Below are 11,787 nucleotides of genomic sequence, written 5' to 3'. Positions count from 1 at the left end.
ATGGCTGGCGTTGCCGACGTAGACGGTGCCAAGAATCGTTGTCTGGGGCAGACCCCTTACGTAGCTGGTTGTTTTAGTTCGGATATGAAAAAGCAGCACTTTAACGAGCAACGATTGGAGCTGTCAAGGATATGTTATTTCCGCTGCGCGGGGGTGTCGACGTGCAACTCCCTTAGTCTTTTATGGCTTGTGCGGCAACGTAAGAAGCATAGTACCCACCAACATCTTACTTTTAATACATATTAGACATTACTGGGATGTATGCCTAATTTCCAATGTCCAGCGCGTCGCTCGTCCGATGTCCTGCTATGTCGGGTCCGCCGATGTGACCACGGCAAGGGGCTATTACTCTACATACCTTTTGCACCACGACCAAGTTTACCTAAATCCCCAAGCATCAGCACCACCTGAGGTTCTCTCACTGTGCTGAGGAAGCGAGCACCATGGCATCGGCAAAAAAGCCCCCGCCTGAACACGTCGCTCCGGGCTTCGCCACGGTACCCTACAAGCGTGCAACAGTCACAGAGGTGCGGATCCCCCGTGCGGGGTAGCGAAGGGCTCCATTGCAGCGTCCAGTACTTCCGGAGCTCCCTAACCGTGCACGCCTAATTCGTTGTTGGCGCCAGCACCTGTCGTTCGCTTGATCATGGCGCTTCGGCATTATGTCCATGGGTCATCTGATTTGACGACGCCTCAACATGAAAGCCACATGTGTAAACTTGGATCGCCCGATTTTAGGAGCGTTACGCTCGCAAACGGCCTTGCGGGGCCGGCGCACCCGCAGAAGCGACGAAGGGATAAGAGCCCCCCGTGCCCTTAACCAGCACCCATACAACCACAGCATCATCGCTCGAAGCTCCTGCGGTTCATCCTATCCGTGGCTGCCATGGACTTGAAACGCAGATGCAGGGATTGTGGGCAGGTGCCCTCGCTGGCACCTGTGTACATCGCCCGGCGCCGGCCCCCCGGCCCTGGCATAAGTCCGGAGACATAAGGCCAGCAGATCCGCTAAAAGTTGAGGTTGGGAGGCCTGGAGGGGCTGCTGCCTCTCGCCTTTGAAGACCCGAAAGACGGCGCTTAATTGGCTTCACGTGACTGTATGCCTGTTCTAGCGCCCTGCCCTGAACAAGCTTCCCTCTTTTCCCTCACACGACTCATGCACCACAAATGCCGCACCACCGTCCTCCTGCACCTTCCCTCCCGGCATCTCGTCACGTCACGTCACGTCAGGGCGTCAGGTCCGTCAGCGGCCCTCTGCTGTCTGCTGTCTATCTGGTATTCCTTCCCTGGATGTGGGCTGTGCTGGCGGCCTTTGTGTTGTGGGAGTTCATCAAAAGGCACGTGCGTGGGTGCATGTGTGTTGTGGTATGCGCATGCGCGTGTGTATGTGTGGGTGTGTGTGTGTGTCTGGCTGGGCGGCATGTAGATGGGCATGATTAGCCTCCCAGTTTGAGTACGTCGATTTCCGGTAGTTGTCTCCGTACAGTTCCAACGGAGTGCGGCCTCCAATGTGACGGACACACACCCGTGTAGCGGGTGAAGAAGTGAGAAGTCGCAGACGTTGATGGCGCTTCGTTGTGCTAGTAGCTGCAATACGGAATGCCGTGCCGGCGAAGTCGACGAGTCACGGGGCATCGCAGCGCGCCGCGTGTTGTTGCTGCGACACCTCCTTGCTCCGCTGGAGCCCTTTTTTTCGCACGTGCTTTAACCGGCTGTGGCGCGGGGGGGGGGCCCAGGAACGGGGCGAGGGGGTGACACACGAGTAAATCTTTATCGTCGCCTGTGTGTCGGCTCCATCAGACAGGGCACGTAATAACACCGTCACCACCACTGGAGGGTCCGTCGCCATATACCAATACCACAATACCATTACAATATTACAATACCATTAGATTATTACAATACCATTACATTATTACAATACCATTACAATATTACAATACCATTACAATATTACAATACCATTACAATATTACAATACCATTAGATTATTACAATACCATTACATTATTACAATACCATTACAATAGTACAATACCATTACAATAGTACAATACCATTACATTATTACAATACCATTACATTATTACAATACCATTACAATAGTACAATACCATTACAATAGTACAATACCATTACCATAAACTGCGCCGCGAGATACCCTTTTGATACACCACAATATGGTCCCCCTGCATGACCCGTGGGTCGCTCATGCAGCCCGATCACCTTCCTGAGCCGCAAGCCCCGCCCTCGCCGTCCCGAGGACGTGGTGCTCCCTTCTGGTGTCCGTGAAAGCCTGGAGGGACTCACCCACGAGCACCTGGACGTGGGCGGGGGAGTGAGGTGAGGGGGAGGGGGAGGGGGAGGGGGAGGATCCAGAACTCGGAGACAACTTGCTGCCGGAGTGTGCCAGACTGTGCTGTCTGGCCTCCCGGGACACCCTCGGGGCAGGCGCGTTCCCCCGGACGCCATTGCACCTCTTGCACAGTCTGGGTCACCAATACTTGGCCACCTGCTGCCTTTCCGATTTGACCAGCGGCACCGCCACACCTCTTATCGGCCGCTGGTGCCACTGTCGCAGCTTGTCATTGCCCCTTCATGTACCCGCTCGCTGGTCCTCCCAGGTGTGCATGTGCATGTGCATGTGCATTTGCATGTGCACGTGCATGCCATCTAATTATCTTCCGTATTAGCTACTCCCCAAGGTTGTACGCCCCACGCATCATGGCTAGAGAAACCCGTTACCTCTTCGACCAGACTTCGTCCCACACTTTGTTCGGTCTCTCCTCGTCGTTCGTTATCCTCTCCCCGTCACGCCGTCACAGGCTTCACGCCGTCAGCTTCGGCCGCCAGCCCCACAAGCCGCTGATGCTTTTCCTTCACGGCTTTCCGGAGTGCTGGTACAGCTGGCGGCGGCAGCTGGCGGACTTCCGGTCCGAGTACGACGTAGTGGCGCTGGATATGCGAGGTTACGGCTTCTCCGACAAGCCGCTGGTATGTGGCTTACGGGACGCGGCGAGGGGCGGGGGGTGCGGTGCATGGAGCCTCATGTAGGCTGGCCTGGGCAGGGCAGGGGGACCGCCTTGCCTGAGGGGGGGAGGTGCCCATAGGCTCGGCCACCCGGGGGGCCCACCAACCCACGTCGCGGCCTGTAGGTCGGGTAGAGCGCGTCGGCTGGGGCGGGGCATCCAGATCTGGCAACTGGATCTCGCAACTCCGTTGCCGAGCCCAGTGTTTCCGATGTCAGTCAGGTGGCGGCGCCATCCAGACACCTCCTCGGTGTCGTCACCAGACGGAGGTCCCACCAACACATCATCCGTCCAACCGCGCTCCAACATCCGCTGCCGGCCCCCAGCTTTGCTGTACAGCGCTACTGCACCGCTTGCCTTCAAATACACATTAGTATTCGTTCCATAGGAATTTCAATTTAGATTACTGATTCCTTATTAATATTCCATATGCCCTGTGTGAATGGCCGGGGCAGGGCATCGCAGCTTACGCCATGGAGCACTTGTCTTCGGACGTGGCCGGTGCGGTTTCGGCGCTGGGTCGTAGCAGCTGCACGCTAGTGGGCCACGACTGGGGCGGTGCGGTGGCGTGGGCGACTGCAGGGCGCTACCCGGGCCTTGTGGACCGCCTGATCGTGCTGGCGGCGCCCCACTGGCTGTTGTACAGGCGCAACCTGACCGTCTCCCAAATGGCGCGTTCCAGCTACTTCCTGATGTTCCAGGTGCGTGAAGGTGCATGTGTGTGGGGGGTGGGGGGAGTGAGGGAGGGCGAGGGATCACTTGGGGCCGTAGGTGTCAGGCCTGTCATAGGTGTCAGGCCTGTGTGCGGAAGGTATCAGGATTGCCCTAGGAGAGAGCCTACGGCATGACTACACCCACCCTGCATCACCCCCGGGGGCAGATGCCCATCCTTCCGGAATTGGCCCTCACTCACCACGACGGCAAGCTGCTGGAGGACATGTGGCTGCGTCGCGGCCCGGCTGCCCCGCGCACGCCTGGCCTCGCTGTCAGCCCCGAGGATGTGGAGGTCTACAAGCGGGAGCTGCTGCAGCCCGGGGCCCCCACCGGCGCGCTCAACTACTACCGGGCGATGCTGGCTACGGATGTGGGACTGCTGCCCCTCTCCTCGGAGGTAGGGAGGGACGCAGCGGACGCAGCGGACGCAGCGCACCACCGGGGGCTATCTATCGAGGGCCTCGAGCTGAGAGGGGGAAGAAACCACGTGGGGGCATAAGGACCGGGGACTAGGACCATTCCTTAAGGCTGGGCCGGGGGCACATGGTCCTGACTCACCCTGATTATGAGAGGGGGGATTTCTCTGGGCATTGCAGGTTTCCTTAGGGTCTGGGCCGGGAGTTGCGGCAAGAGGGGGAAGCAGGAGCAATGGACGTGGGGTTCATTGGTTTGCCAGGGTAGGGCAGTCCCGTACCGTGTCGTGCCGTAGAGCACCGTACCACAACGTACCATGCTAGAGTATCATTTGTATGTGACAATGTGACCTGCACCCGGCCCCGGTATGCAGGTCGACCGGGCGCTGCGGCGGCAGCTAGAGATCCCCGTGCTGGTGGTGTGGGGTGGCGAGGACCACGCACTCCTCGTGACCAACCTTATTGGTGTAGCGGAGGTACGACAATGTACGGCAATGTAATGTAGTATTAGCAACATAGAGCTTATACTCGGGTCTCGGCACCGGCGTTGTGCGAAATGAATGAAATGACCGTTGCGTGAGAAAGCATGATGCCGTACATGCGCGTGCCGTACATGCAGGTGGCTCCAAAATCCGAGATCCATATCTTGCCCCACTGCTCCCATTGGATTCAGTCCGACCAGCCGCAGGAGCTGCGCCGTGTCATGGCCGACTGGTTGGCCGCGCACCCCCTGCCGCCGCAGCAGCGGGGCACGGTGCACCCTGATGAACCACCTGCCACCTGCAACAGCCCCTCAGGCGCCTGAGACTCAGACTGAAGCGCACCTTTCTTTCTGAATAACCTCGATGACGTCTCTGGATGAAACGTGAGTCGTAATGTCCGAAGAGTTGTAATTCGATAAAGTGTTACAGCGTAAAGGAACGCGGGTGTGGTCGTGCCACTAGCTGGCGAATCACGCCAAACCCCGGACAGGTTTTTGAACTCGCAGCTCGGGCCGGGTTCCTGGTGGTCACGTGACGATTTTGATTTTATTTATTAGCCGAGTGGCCGAGGCGGGCCATGCAGCGGGATGTGGCGGTGTAAAAGGTGTGGCAGAGCTGTAAGTGGATATCAGCGGTCGATTGGACACCTGCTTTGTGTGCCGTGGTCGCATCTGTTAGATCGCAGTCAGTTTGGCGGCAGATAGCGCATGGGTCCCAGGATGGTGATATGGCCGGGCCCCGCAGAATGCGAATTGCGGAACTTGACATCCCTTTGTATCTGACACTGTGTTTTTGGCGCCATTGGTCACCCTGAGCTTTCGAGCTGCGCAAGAAGTTTATGGAATGTTTTGGCTCCCGTCGGCTTGCCGAGTGGTCATGGCATTACGCATCTGGCATCAACACTACTTTGAAGAGGGTTGCACCAAAGGGTAATCAATTTGTTACCCCCTGGGTTTCACGTCACACACAAAAGGATGTTGTTTTACAACTCCTGGTCATCGAGCAATGAAGGTTCTATGCATGACAACGTGCCTTGCTCATCTTTTGAGCTAGCCCTAAAGTGTGAGGGTTGACCTTGACCTGTTTAGTCGTCAGCATTTCAGCAGTTCAGTTCAGCTGCGCCACGTTGGTTGGTCGTTAGCCGTTACTAAGACCACTAGCTGTCTTCGCACCTACTCAGCGACAAAGAGGAGAATATCTTTCCGTCACATGATACATGAATACGCCAAGAATTATTTACACATATGTTAGCGAAGACCAAGTAGATAAAGCCGAAATGTGAACGACCACGGGCACGCTAGTGTTCAATCTTTAGAATACGCTCATCCACCATGTCCATATCCGATATGCTCGTAAGCCAGCAGCGGAGGTTGCAGGCTACCAATTCTCCAATAGTTGCACGACACGCGGTGGCGGGCATCTTTGCGACGCTGCGAAAGCCGAGCGTCAGCGCGGACGATCGAGCTGCGGCCATAACGCTATGTTTATCCAGACCTTATCGGGTGCGCAATTCCGACTGGTCACGGCTACCAAAACCCATATTGTTCGATTCTTGCCGGTGTCTAACGGAGCCCGATTGTGATGCAAGTATTGCTTCAAATTCCTCACCCCCTGCAGGTTATCGCCCAGGAGGCTGCTGACCAGCTTATATCGCTGGCATTGACCGGTGGTGGGTTCTCTAACGCGCATATTTCCAGCCCGGGAACTCCCTTCTGCCGGCCTGCTTCCTGCTATACGCCGTGTCCAGCCGTGGCAAACACCCCAGCCACTCTCCACAGGCCACTAGGCGTATCGCCGCCAGAGCTTCCACCGTTTCACATACCCTCTTCCCCCACCCCTTTCATTCCATTTGCACAAATAATCATTGCGCGCGTAACCTGTGCGCAGTCCTGCCGGCAGCCGAGGCGGCGGAGTTCCTCCTGAGCGCCATCACCACAGCAGGTGCGGCACCTGCTCGGCGGCAGAGGATCATTCCTCCTCCCCCTCCCCCACCCCTGCGTTTCCCGGTGCACCATCGGAACCCCCACCCGACCCGCGTGATTACGGGAGTGGACGACGCACGCTTGATGCAACGCACGTACGCACACGCATTTCATCGAGCCCGATGCGTTACAAGACATCGCACTGGGTTACTGTATTAACGAGTTTTCCCCTCGACGCAAAACGAGTTCCCCAGATACCCCGGGGGGGATTCCAGCCGGCGCAATGTGTCCCTCCATTCACCGACCAGCGGTCAGCAACCCGGGGATTCCACACAGAGTTTTGCCACGCAGAGACACATCGGGGCACAGTCATCAGGATGTGCGGTGCGGTGGTGTTGACGTCGGCCATGCGGGGGCCGACGGTCTCGTTATTGTGAAGAATGAGCCCAACACGGATACCCGGATACACGAATGAATTATTGAATGATCGAGCGAATGGATGGATGAATGGATTTGTGGGTGAATATATGAATGTATGTATGTATGTATGTATGTATGTATGTGTGTATGGACGCAGGGCCGGCGACAGCAGGGCCGCTGGCGGATGCGTTGTGCCGACTGGTGGTGTCGCCAGCTGCCGACCCGCGGGTCGGTGTCGGCACGGCAGGTGAGCGGACCAGGACCAGGATCTATTCACTTGCCCGCCAGTTACCACTCTCTTCCTGTATGCTGCTACTTCGGGTGCTCTGATGTCGATGTTTTGCCTTTGCGGCACTTCCTTGGTCCGCGATAGGCCTCTGGGGGGTTGCCCTCCCGTGGCTGGTCTTTGCCTGGAGCTATCAGAGCTATTAGGGCTATTAGAGCCTCTTGGCCTGATGGTCTGACGGCCACATGCTGCCCGAACATCAGCGCCGGAGTGCTAGTCGGCCGGGTGAGGGGGGGTGCGTGCACATGAACCTGAATGGGCCTTGAAACCCCTCGGCTTGTCGAGCCCTACCACTCTCCTGCGCCGTATGTCGCTCTGTAACACCCCCCTAATCCGCTAAACCTCCCCCTCCCCCTCCCCCTCCTCCTTCACGGACGCCTTTCGGTCAGTTCTACGTCTGGCACACGCTTGCCCTGGGGCAGCAGCTTTACTCGTTTGTGGTTCGTATCTTTCCCCTCCTCCTCATCAGCAGCCTCACTCGTTCGTGGTTCATCTTTTCCCCCCTCCCCCTCCTCCAAACTCTTACCTACCAGACGCCACTTACACCGGCCGGCGGGCCGCCTCCTCATCCTCCCACATCAGTTGGGTCACCCCCTTGCCCCGTCCTCCTCTTCGCTTCGCCCACAGAAGGTACCTCCGGTCAGGTGGTGACCGCAGCTCCCCTGCGGCCTCTGCTCCGCCCCAACCGCTGGGCCAGTCACCCCTTGGTGGCGGCGCTGCTGTCGTGCCCCGCAGCCGCCACGCAGCTGCTCAGCAGTGCCATGGCGGCAGTAGCAGCAGCCGCAGTCGCGGCCGCTTCAGCCGCTGCGGCAGCAGCCGCTGGCGGCGGCGGGGGCGACCGGGGCATCGCGGCAGCCACAACGCCAGGTGCAGCTGCTGCTGCTGAATCGTCCCTGGAGCGTGTTTGGTGTTCTTTGGAGCCCTTCTTCAGCTTTGTGCTGCTTCAGGTCGGCCGTTGGATGCTGCTGACAGGAGATGGGTCCTTCTAGATACACAATTATACTTACATACATATGTACATATATAGGGAGAGAGATAGGGAGACGTAGTAAATGCAAAGTGGGTCAAGTAAGAGGTTAGCCCCGGTGGGTGACGGAGACACCCCGGAAGGCCCGTTCCGCCCCCCACACCGTTCCGGGGCTTTGAGGTCCTTTTCGTCTGGGTAGAGGAAAGCCCGAATTGCCGCCTCCCTGCCTGGTTCCGCTTCCCCGCCGTGTTAATGTGGGAGACACAGACACACAAACAGACACAAACAGACAGACAGGCACACACAGGCACACACACAGACACATAGACAGACAGACGCATACACAGACAGACAGACAGACACACACACACACACAGACAGACAGACAGACAGGCAGGCAGACAGACGCACACACACGCGTCCAGGGACGTCTGACCAGGTGGTAAGAACCTAGGGGGCTACCCAACAGACAACCAGACAACCCTAAAACCCCAAAACCGGTCTCTAAATGCTGCACATGCAAACACAGGCGTGGACATGCACGCTCGGCCATCCGTGTTGCCGTACATTACTACGCGGAGCCTTGATCCTCAACCAGCCCTGCCGGTAGCGTATGAAATCTCAGCCATCCAGTACCAGCCGTTGTATGACTTACGACTGCTGCCCGCTTGCCGTACCCAACCGCACGGAACGCGCAGCGCCACCCGTCATCCGCTGCGGAACGAGCCGGCGGCGGCGGCAGCGGCGGTGTCAGCGGCTCCGTCTTCGCCGCCGCCGCCGCCGCCGGCAGTACTTCTTCCGGTTCCGCTCTGGCATCCGTTGCGCTGTCCGCTTGGCTGCACAGTCAACTTGTACGGCTAGCGGTCGGCGAGCCGTACGGCGCGCCTCGGTGGTTACGGCGGCGGCTGTTGGAGTTCTTGACTGGCCATCTGGCCCTGAGTCCTCGGGCTGCGGAGGTGGACAGGTGGGCTGGGGACCGTGCTGCTGCGTGTTGCTGTTGTTGCTGTTGTTGTTGTTGCTGCTGCTGTTGTTGTTGTTGTTGTTGTTGCTGTTGGTGTTGTTGGAGGTGGTGGTGGTGGCCGTGTTGAACAAGGGTGAGCGGGCATGTCACAGGTCTGGCTCAAAGTTCTCCGGGCGCAGCGATTACGAGCACCTGAACCAGGCCGCCAGCGCCCGGGCCTCCCCCGTGTGTGTTGCTTACACTACAGAATGCGTGCCGTACAATCCACGACGGACCTGCTGGACATACTGCAAGCCGTACTGTACGATAGCGAGGAAGAGGCGCCGGTGGCGGGCAAGATGCAAGACCGCGGCAGCGGCGCGGATGCGGATGCGGCAGCGGCGTCTGTCGCTGCCGTGCTGCTGCAACTGGCGTTTGAGATCATGGTGGTTTCTGCCGGCGGCAGCGGCGGCGGCGGCGGCGGCGGCGGCGCTCAGGAAGTTGTAGCTGCGCTGGTGCGATTGCAGGCGCTGGCGCCGACTGCGCTGCAGGGCCACCTTGCCGCGTTGTCCCTCCTGACCCTCAGCGCGCATGGAAAGGTGCGGCCACGTTGGAGGCTTTGTGGTTTTGCGTCTTGTGGTTTTCTTAGGCGACCCCATAGCGGCGTAAAGCCACACATTCAGGGGTTGGCGGGTAGCTAGGACTGGGGGAGCGATCCTCCGGTGTTTCGAAGGGAGCATTGTGCACGGGAAAACGATGCGTCCTCTGCTGTGCTGTGCTGTGCTTAGGGGTTCATTTGTATTCAGGAGTCCGGACTGAGTGCGGGATATCGAAAACTGTGGAGTACGGCATGTCGCGTGCGGTATCATTTGAAGGAGTTGTGTAATCTGCCGTACAGGAGCTCCAGGGGCTGCACCTGCTGCTGCATAAGGCCCTTCAGCACCACAATGACCACGACGAAGGCCAAGGACAACAACAGCAGCAACACCAGCACCCTCGCGAAATGTCAGCAAAGCTCCAAGCCGGCGATGCGGCAATGTCTCTGCAACCGCTGCTGGCGGCGGTCGCCTTCGGCACGTCAGCACCAACCGGCGCCGCCAGCGCTGCCGTACCGGCGGCGGCCTGGCCGGCCCACCTGGCGACGGCGCTGCAACGGATCATGGATGACGGCAGCGGCAGCGGCAGCGGCGGCACCCCTGATAGCGGTAGCGGCATGAGCTCGGATCAATCACACGGTGATTTATGTCTACAGCGACAGTGCCGCCTGCTATTGCTGTCGTTGTGGGCTGGGGCCACTGCTGAGGCGGCTGGGGAAAGCCGCACAGGCGGATCGATATCGTCCCAGCTGCCACCGCCGCCCTGCGATCTGCTCCGCTGGCTGCGTTCCCTGGAGCTTGCGCTACGACAGCGGAGGCGTGTGGCGGCGGCCGCCAAAGCGGCTTCGGAGCAGCTTCCTTTCGCGACCAAGATCAGTGACGTGGTTTCGGAAGCAGCGCTCGGCGCAGCAGACGCTCATCCGGCGCTAACCTGCCTGCTGGCGGCGCTGTTCGTGCACCCCGACCCACGGGTCATTGCCGCAGCTGCGACCGCTGCTTGCCAGCTCATCCAGCTTCTGCCAGCGGCGGCGCTGCCGTTACTGCCGCTAGTCATGTACCAGCTGCGGCGCGGTAGCACCGCCGCCGCCGCCGCCGCCGCCGCCGCCGCCACGGCCGCTATCGACGGCAGCCGCGCGCAGCTTGCGTTATTGCAGTTGTTGCCCGTCATGGCGGCCGATCCGGCAGTAGCGCCGTACGCGCTGCGGGTGCTGCAGCCCATGCTACAGCCTGAGAGTCCCGCGGCGTTGCGCTGCCTGGCCCTCAAGCTGCTGTGTGATACGTGGCTCATCAGCGGTGGGGATAGGGGGGCTGTTGGGGGCGTGTCTTTGGTTGGTGTGTATGTGTATGTGTATGTAAATCTCTATCTGTAGATGTAGATGTACATGTACATTGTTTATGTACGTGTATGTCCCATGTGGCTATTCCTTGTGTTCCCCCCCATCATGTTGCTCGTCCTGGCCGGGCGGCAATACCTGCTATCTGAACAAGACCATGAACACTGCTGCTGACCGCCGCCGCCGCCGCCGCCGCCGCTACACCCTTCCCTTCCCGTCAGGTCGTGGCTGGCCCCTGGTGGAGTCCGCCCTCAACGGACTGACCGCCCCTGGAGCCCGGGAGCCCCCGGCCGCACTGAGGGCTACCCGAGGGGCGCTACTGCGGGCAGTGTGTGACCGGGACCCGGGCAGGTGCGTGTGTGTATGTGTGTATGTGTGTATGTGTGTATGTGTGTGTATGTGTGTGTATGTGTGTGTATGTGTGTGTATGTGTGTATATGTGTGTATATGTGTGTATGTGTGTGTATACGTTGGGGGTTAGGGGGGAGCTTTGGGTTCTAGGCGGCGGTGAAGCAGCTGGTTTTGAAGCTTGCTAGTTAGCCGTGGACCCCGGGTATGGTCAGGTGTGCGGTCGCTGTGTGTGGGGTTAAAGGGCTGCGAGCGGGGCAAGGGGGGAGAGGGCACTGCGGTACGGTGCGGTGTACTGCGGCGTAACCCTCCAGTGTACTGCATGTCCCCGAAACC

The 11,787-nt window shown here is 59.1% G+C and overlaps 1 protein-coding gene across 1 annotated transcript in view; it reads left to right on the top strand.

Moving 5' to 3' along the window:
* Positions 1 to 443: 443 nt before the first annotated feature.
* Positions 444 to 11,787, top strand: part of syp2 (uncharacterized protein) — a gene marked incomplete at both ends in the record, with an annotated part of 25,175 nt that continues 13,831 nt past the window's right edge. Inside the window, 18 exons of the mRNA XM_002946578.1 lie at positions 444 to 527; positions 1,231 to 1,238; positions 2,218 to 2,343; positions 2,826 to 2,994; positions 3,485 to 3,730; positions 3,910 to 4,140; positions 4,531 to 4,632; positions 4,776 to 4,910; positions 6,000 to 6,140; positions 6,256 to 6,307; positions 6,526 to 6,579; positions 7,138 to 7,227; positions 7,894 to 8,133; positions 8,763 to 8,839; positions 8,932 to 9,197; positions 9,442 to 9,772; positions 10,072 to 11,062; positions 11,325 to 11,431. Coding sequence (XP_002946624.1) covers positions 444 to 527; positions 1,231 to 1,238; positions 2,218 to 2,343; positions 2,826 to 2,994; positions 3,485 to 3,730; positions 3,910 to 4,140; positions 4,531 to 4,632; positions 4,776 to 4,910; positions 6,000 to 6,140; positions 6,256 to 6,307; positions 6,526 to 6,579; positions 7,138 to 7,227; positions 7,894 to 8,133; positions 8,763 to 8,839; positions 8,932 to 9,197; positions 9,442 to 9,772; positions 10,072 to 11,062; positions 11,325 to 11,431 — 3,450 coding nt within the window. The remainder of the gene's footprint in view (positions 528 to 1,230; positions 1,239 to 2,217; positions 2,344 to 2,825; positions 2,995 to 3,484; positions 3,731 to 3,909; positions 4,141 to 4,530; positions 4,633 to 4,775; positions 4,911 to 5,999; positions 6,141 to 6,255; positions 6,308 to 6,525; positions 6,580 to 7,137; positions 7,228 to 7,893; positions 8,134 to 8,762; positions 8,840 to 8,931; positions 9,198 to 9,441; positions 9,773 to 10,071; positions 11,063 to 11,324; positions 11,432 to 11,787) is intronic.

Source organism: Volvox carteri (assembly GCF_000143455.1).
Source record: "Volvox carteri f. nagariensis unplaced genomic scaffold VOLCAscaffold_3, whole genome shotgun sequence".
Classification (NCBI taxonomy): Eukaryota; Viridiplantae; Chlorophyta; class Chlorophyceae; order Chlamydomonadales; family Volvocaceae; genus Volvox; species Volvox carteri.
The sequence above is the reverse complement of the archived record's forward strand: the minus strand, read 5'-3'. Positions and strand labels throughout refer to the sequence as shown.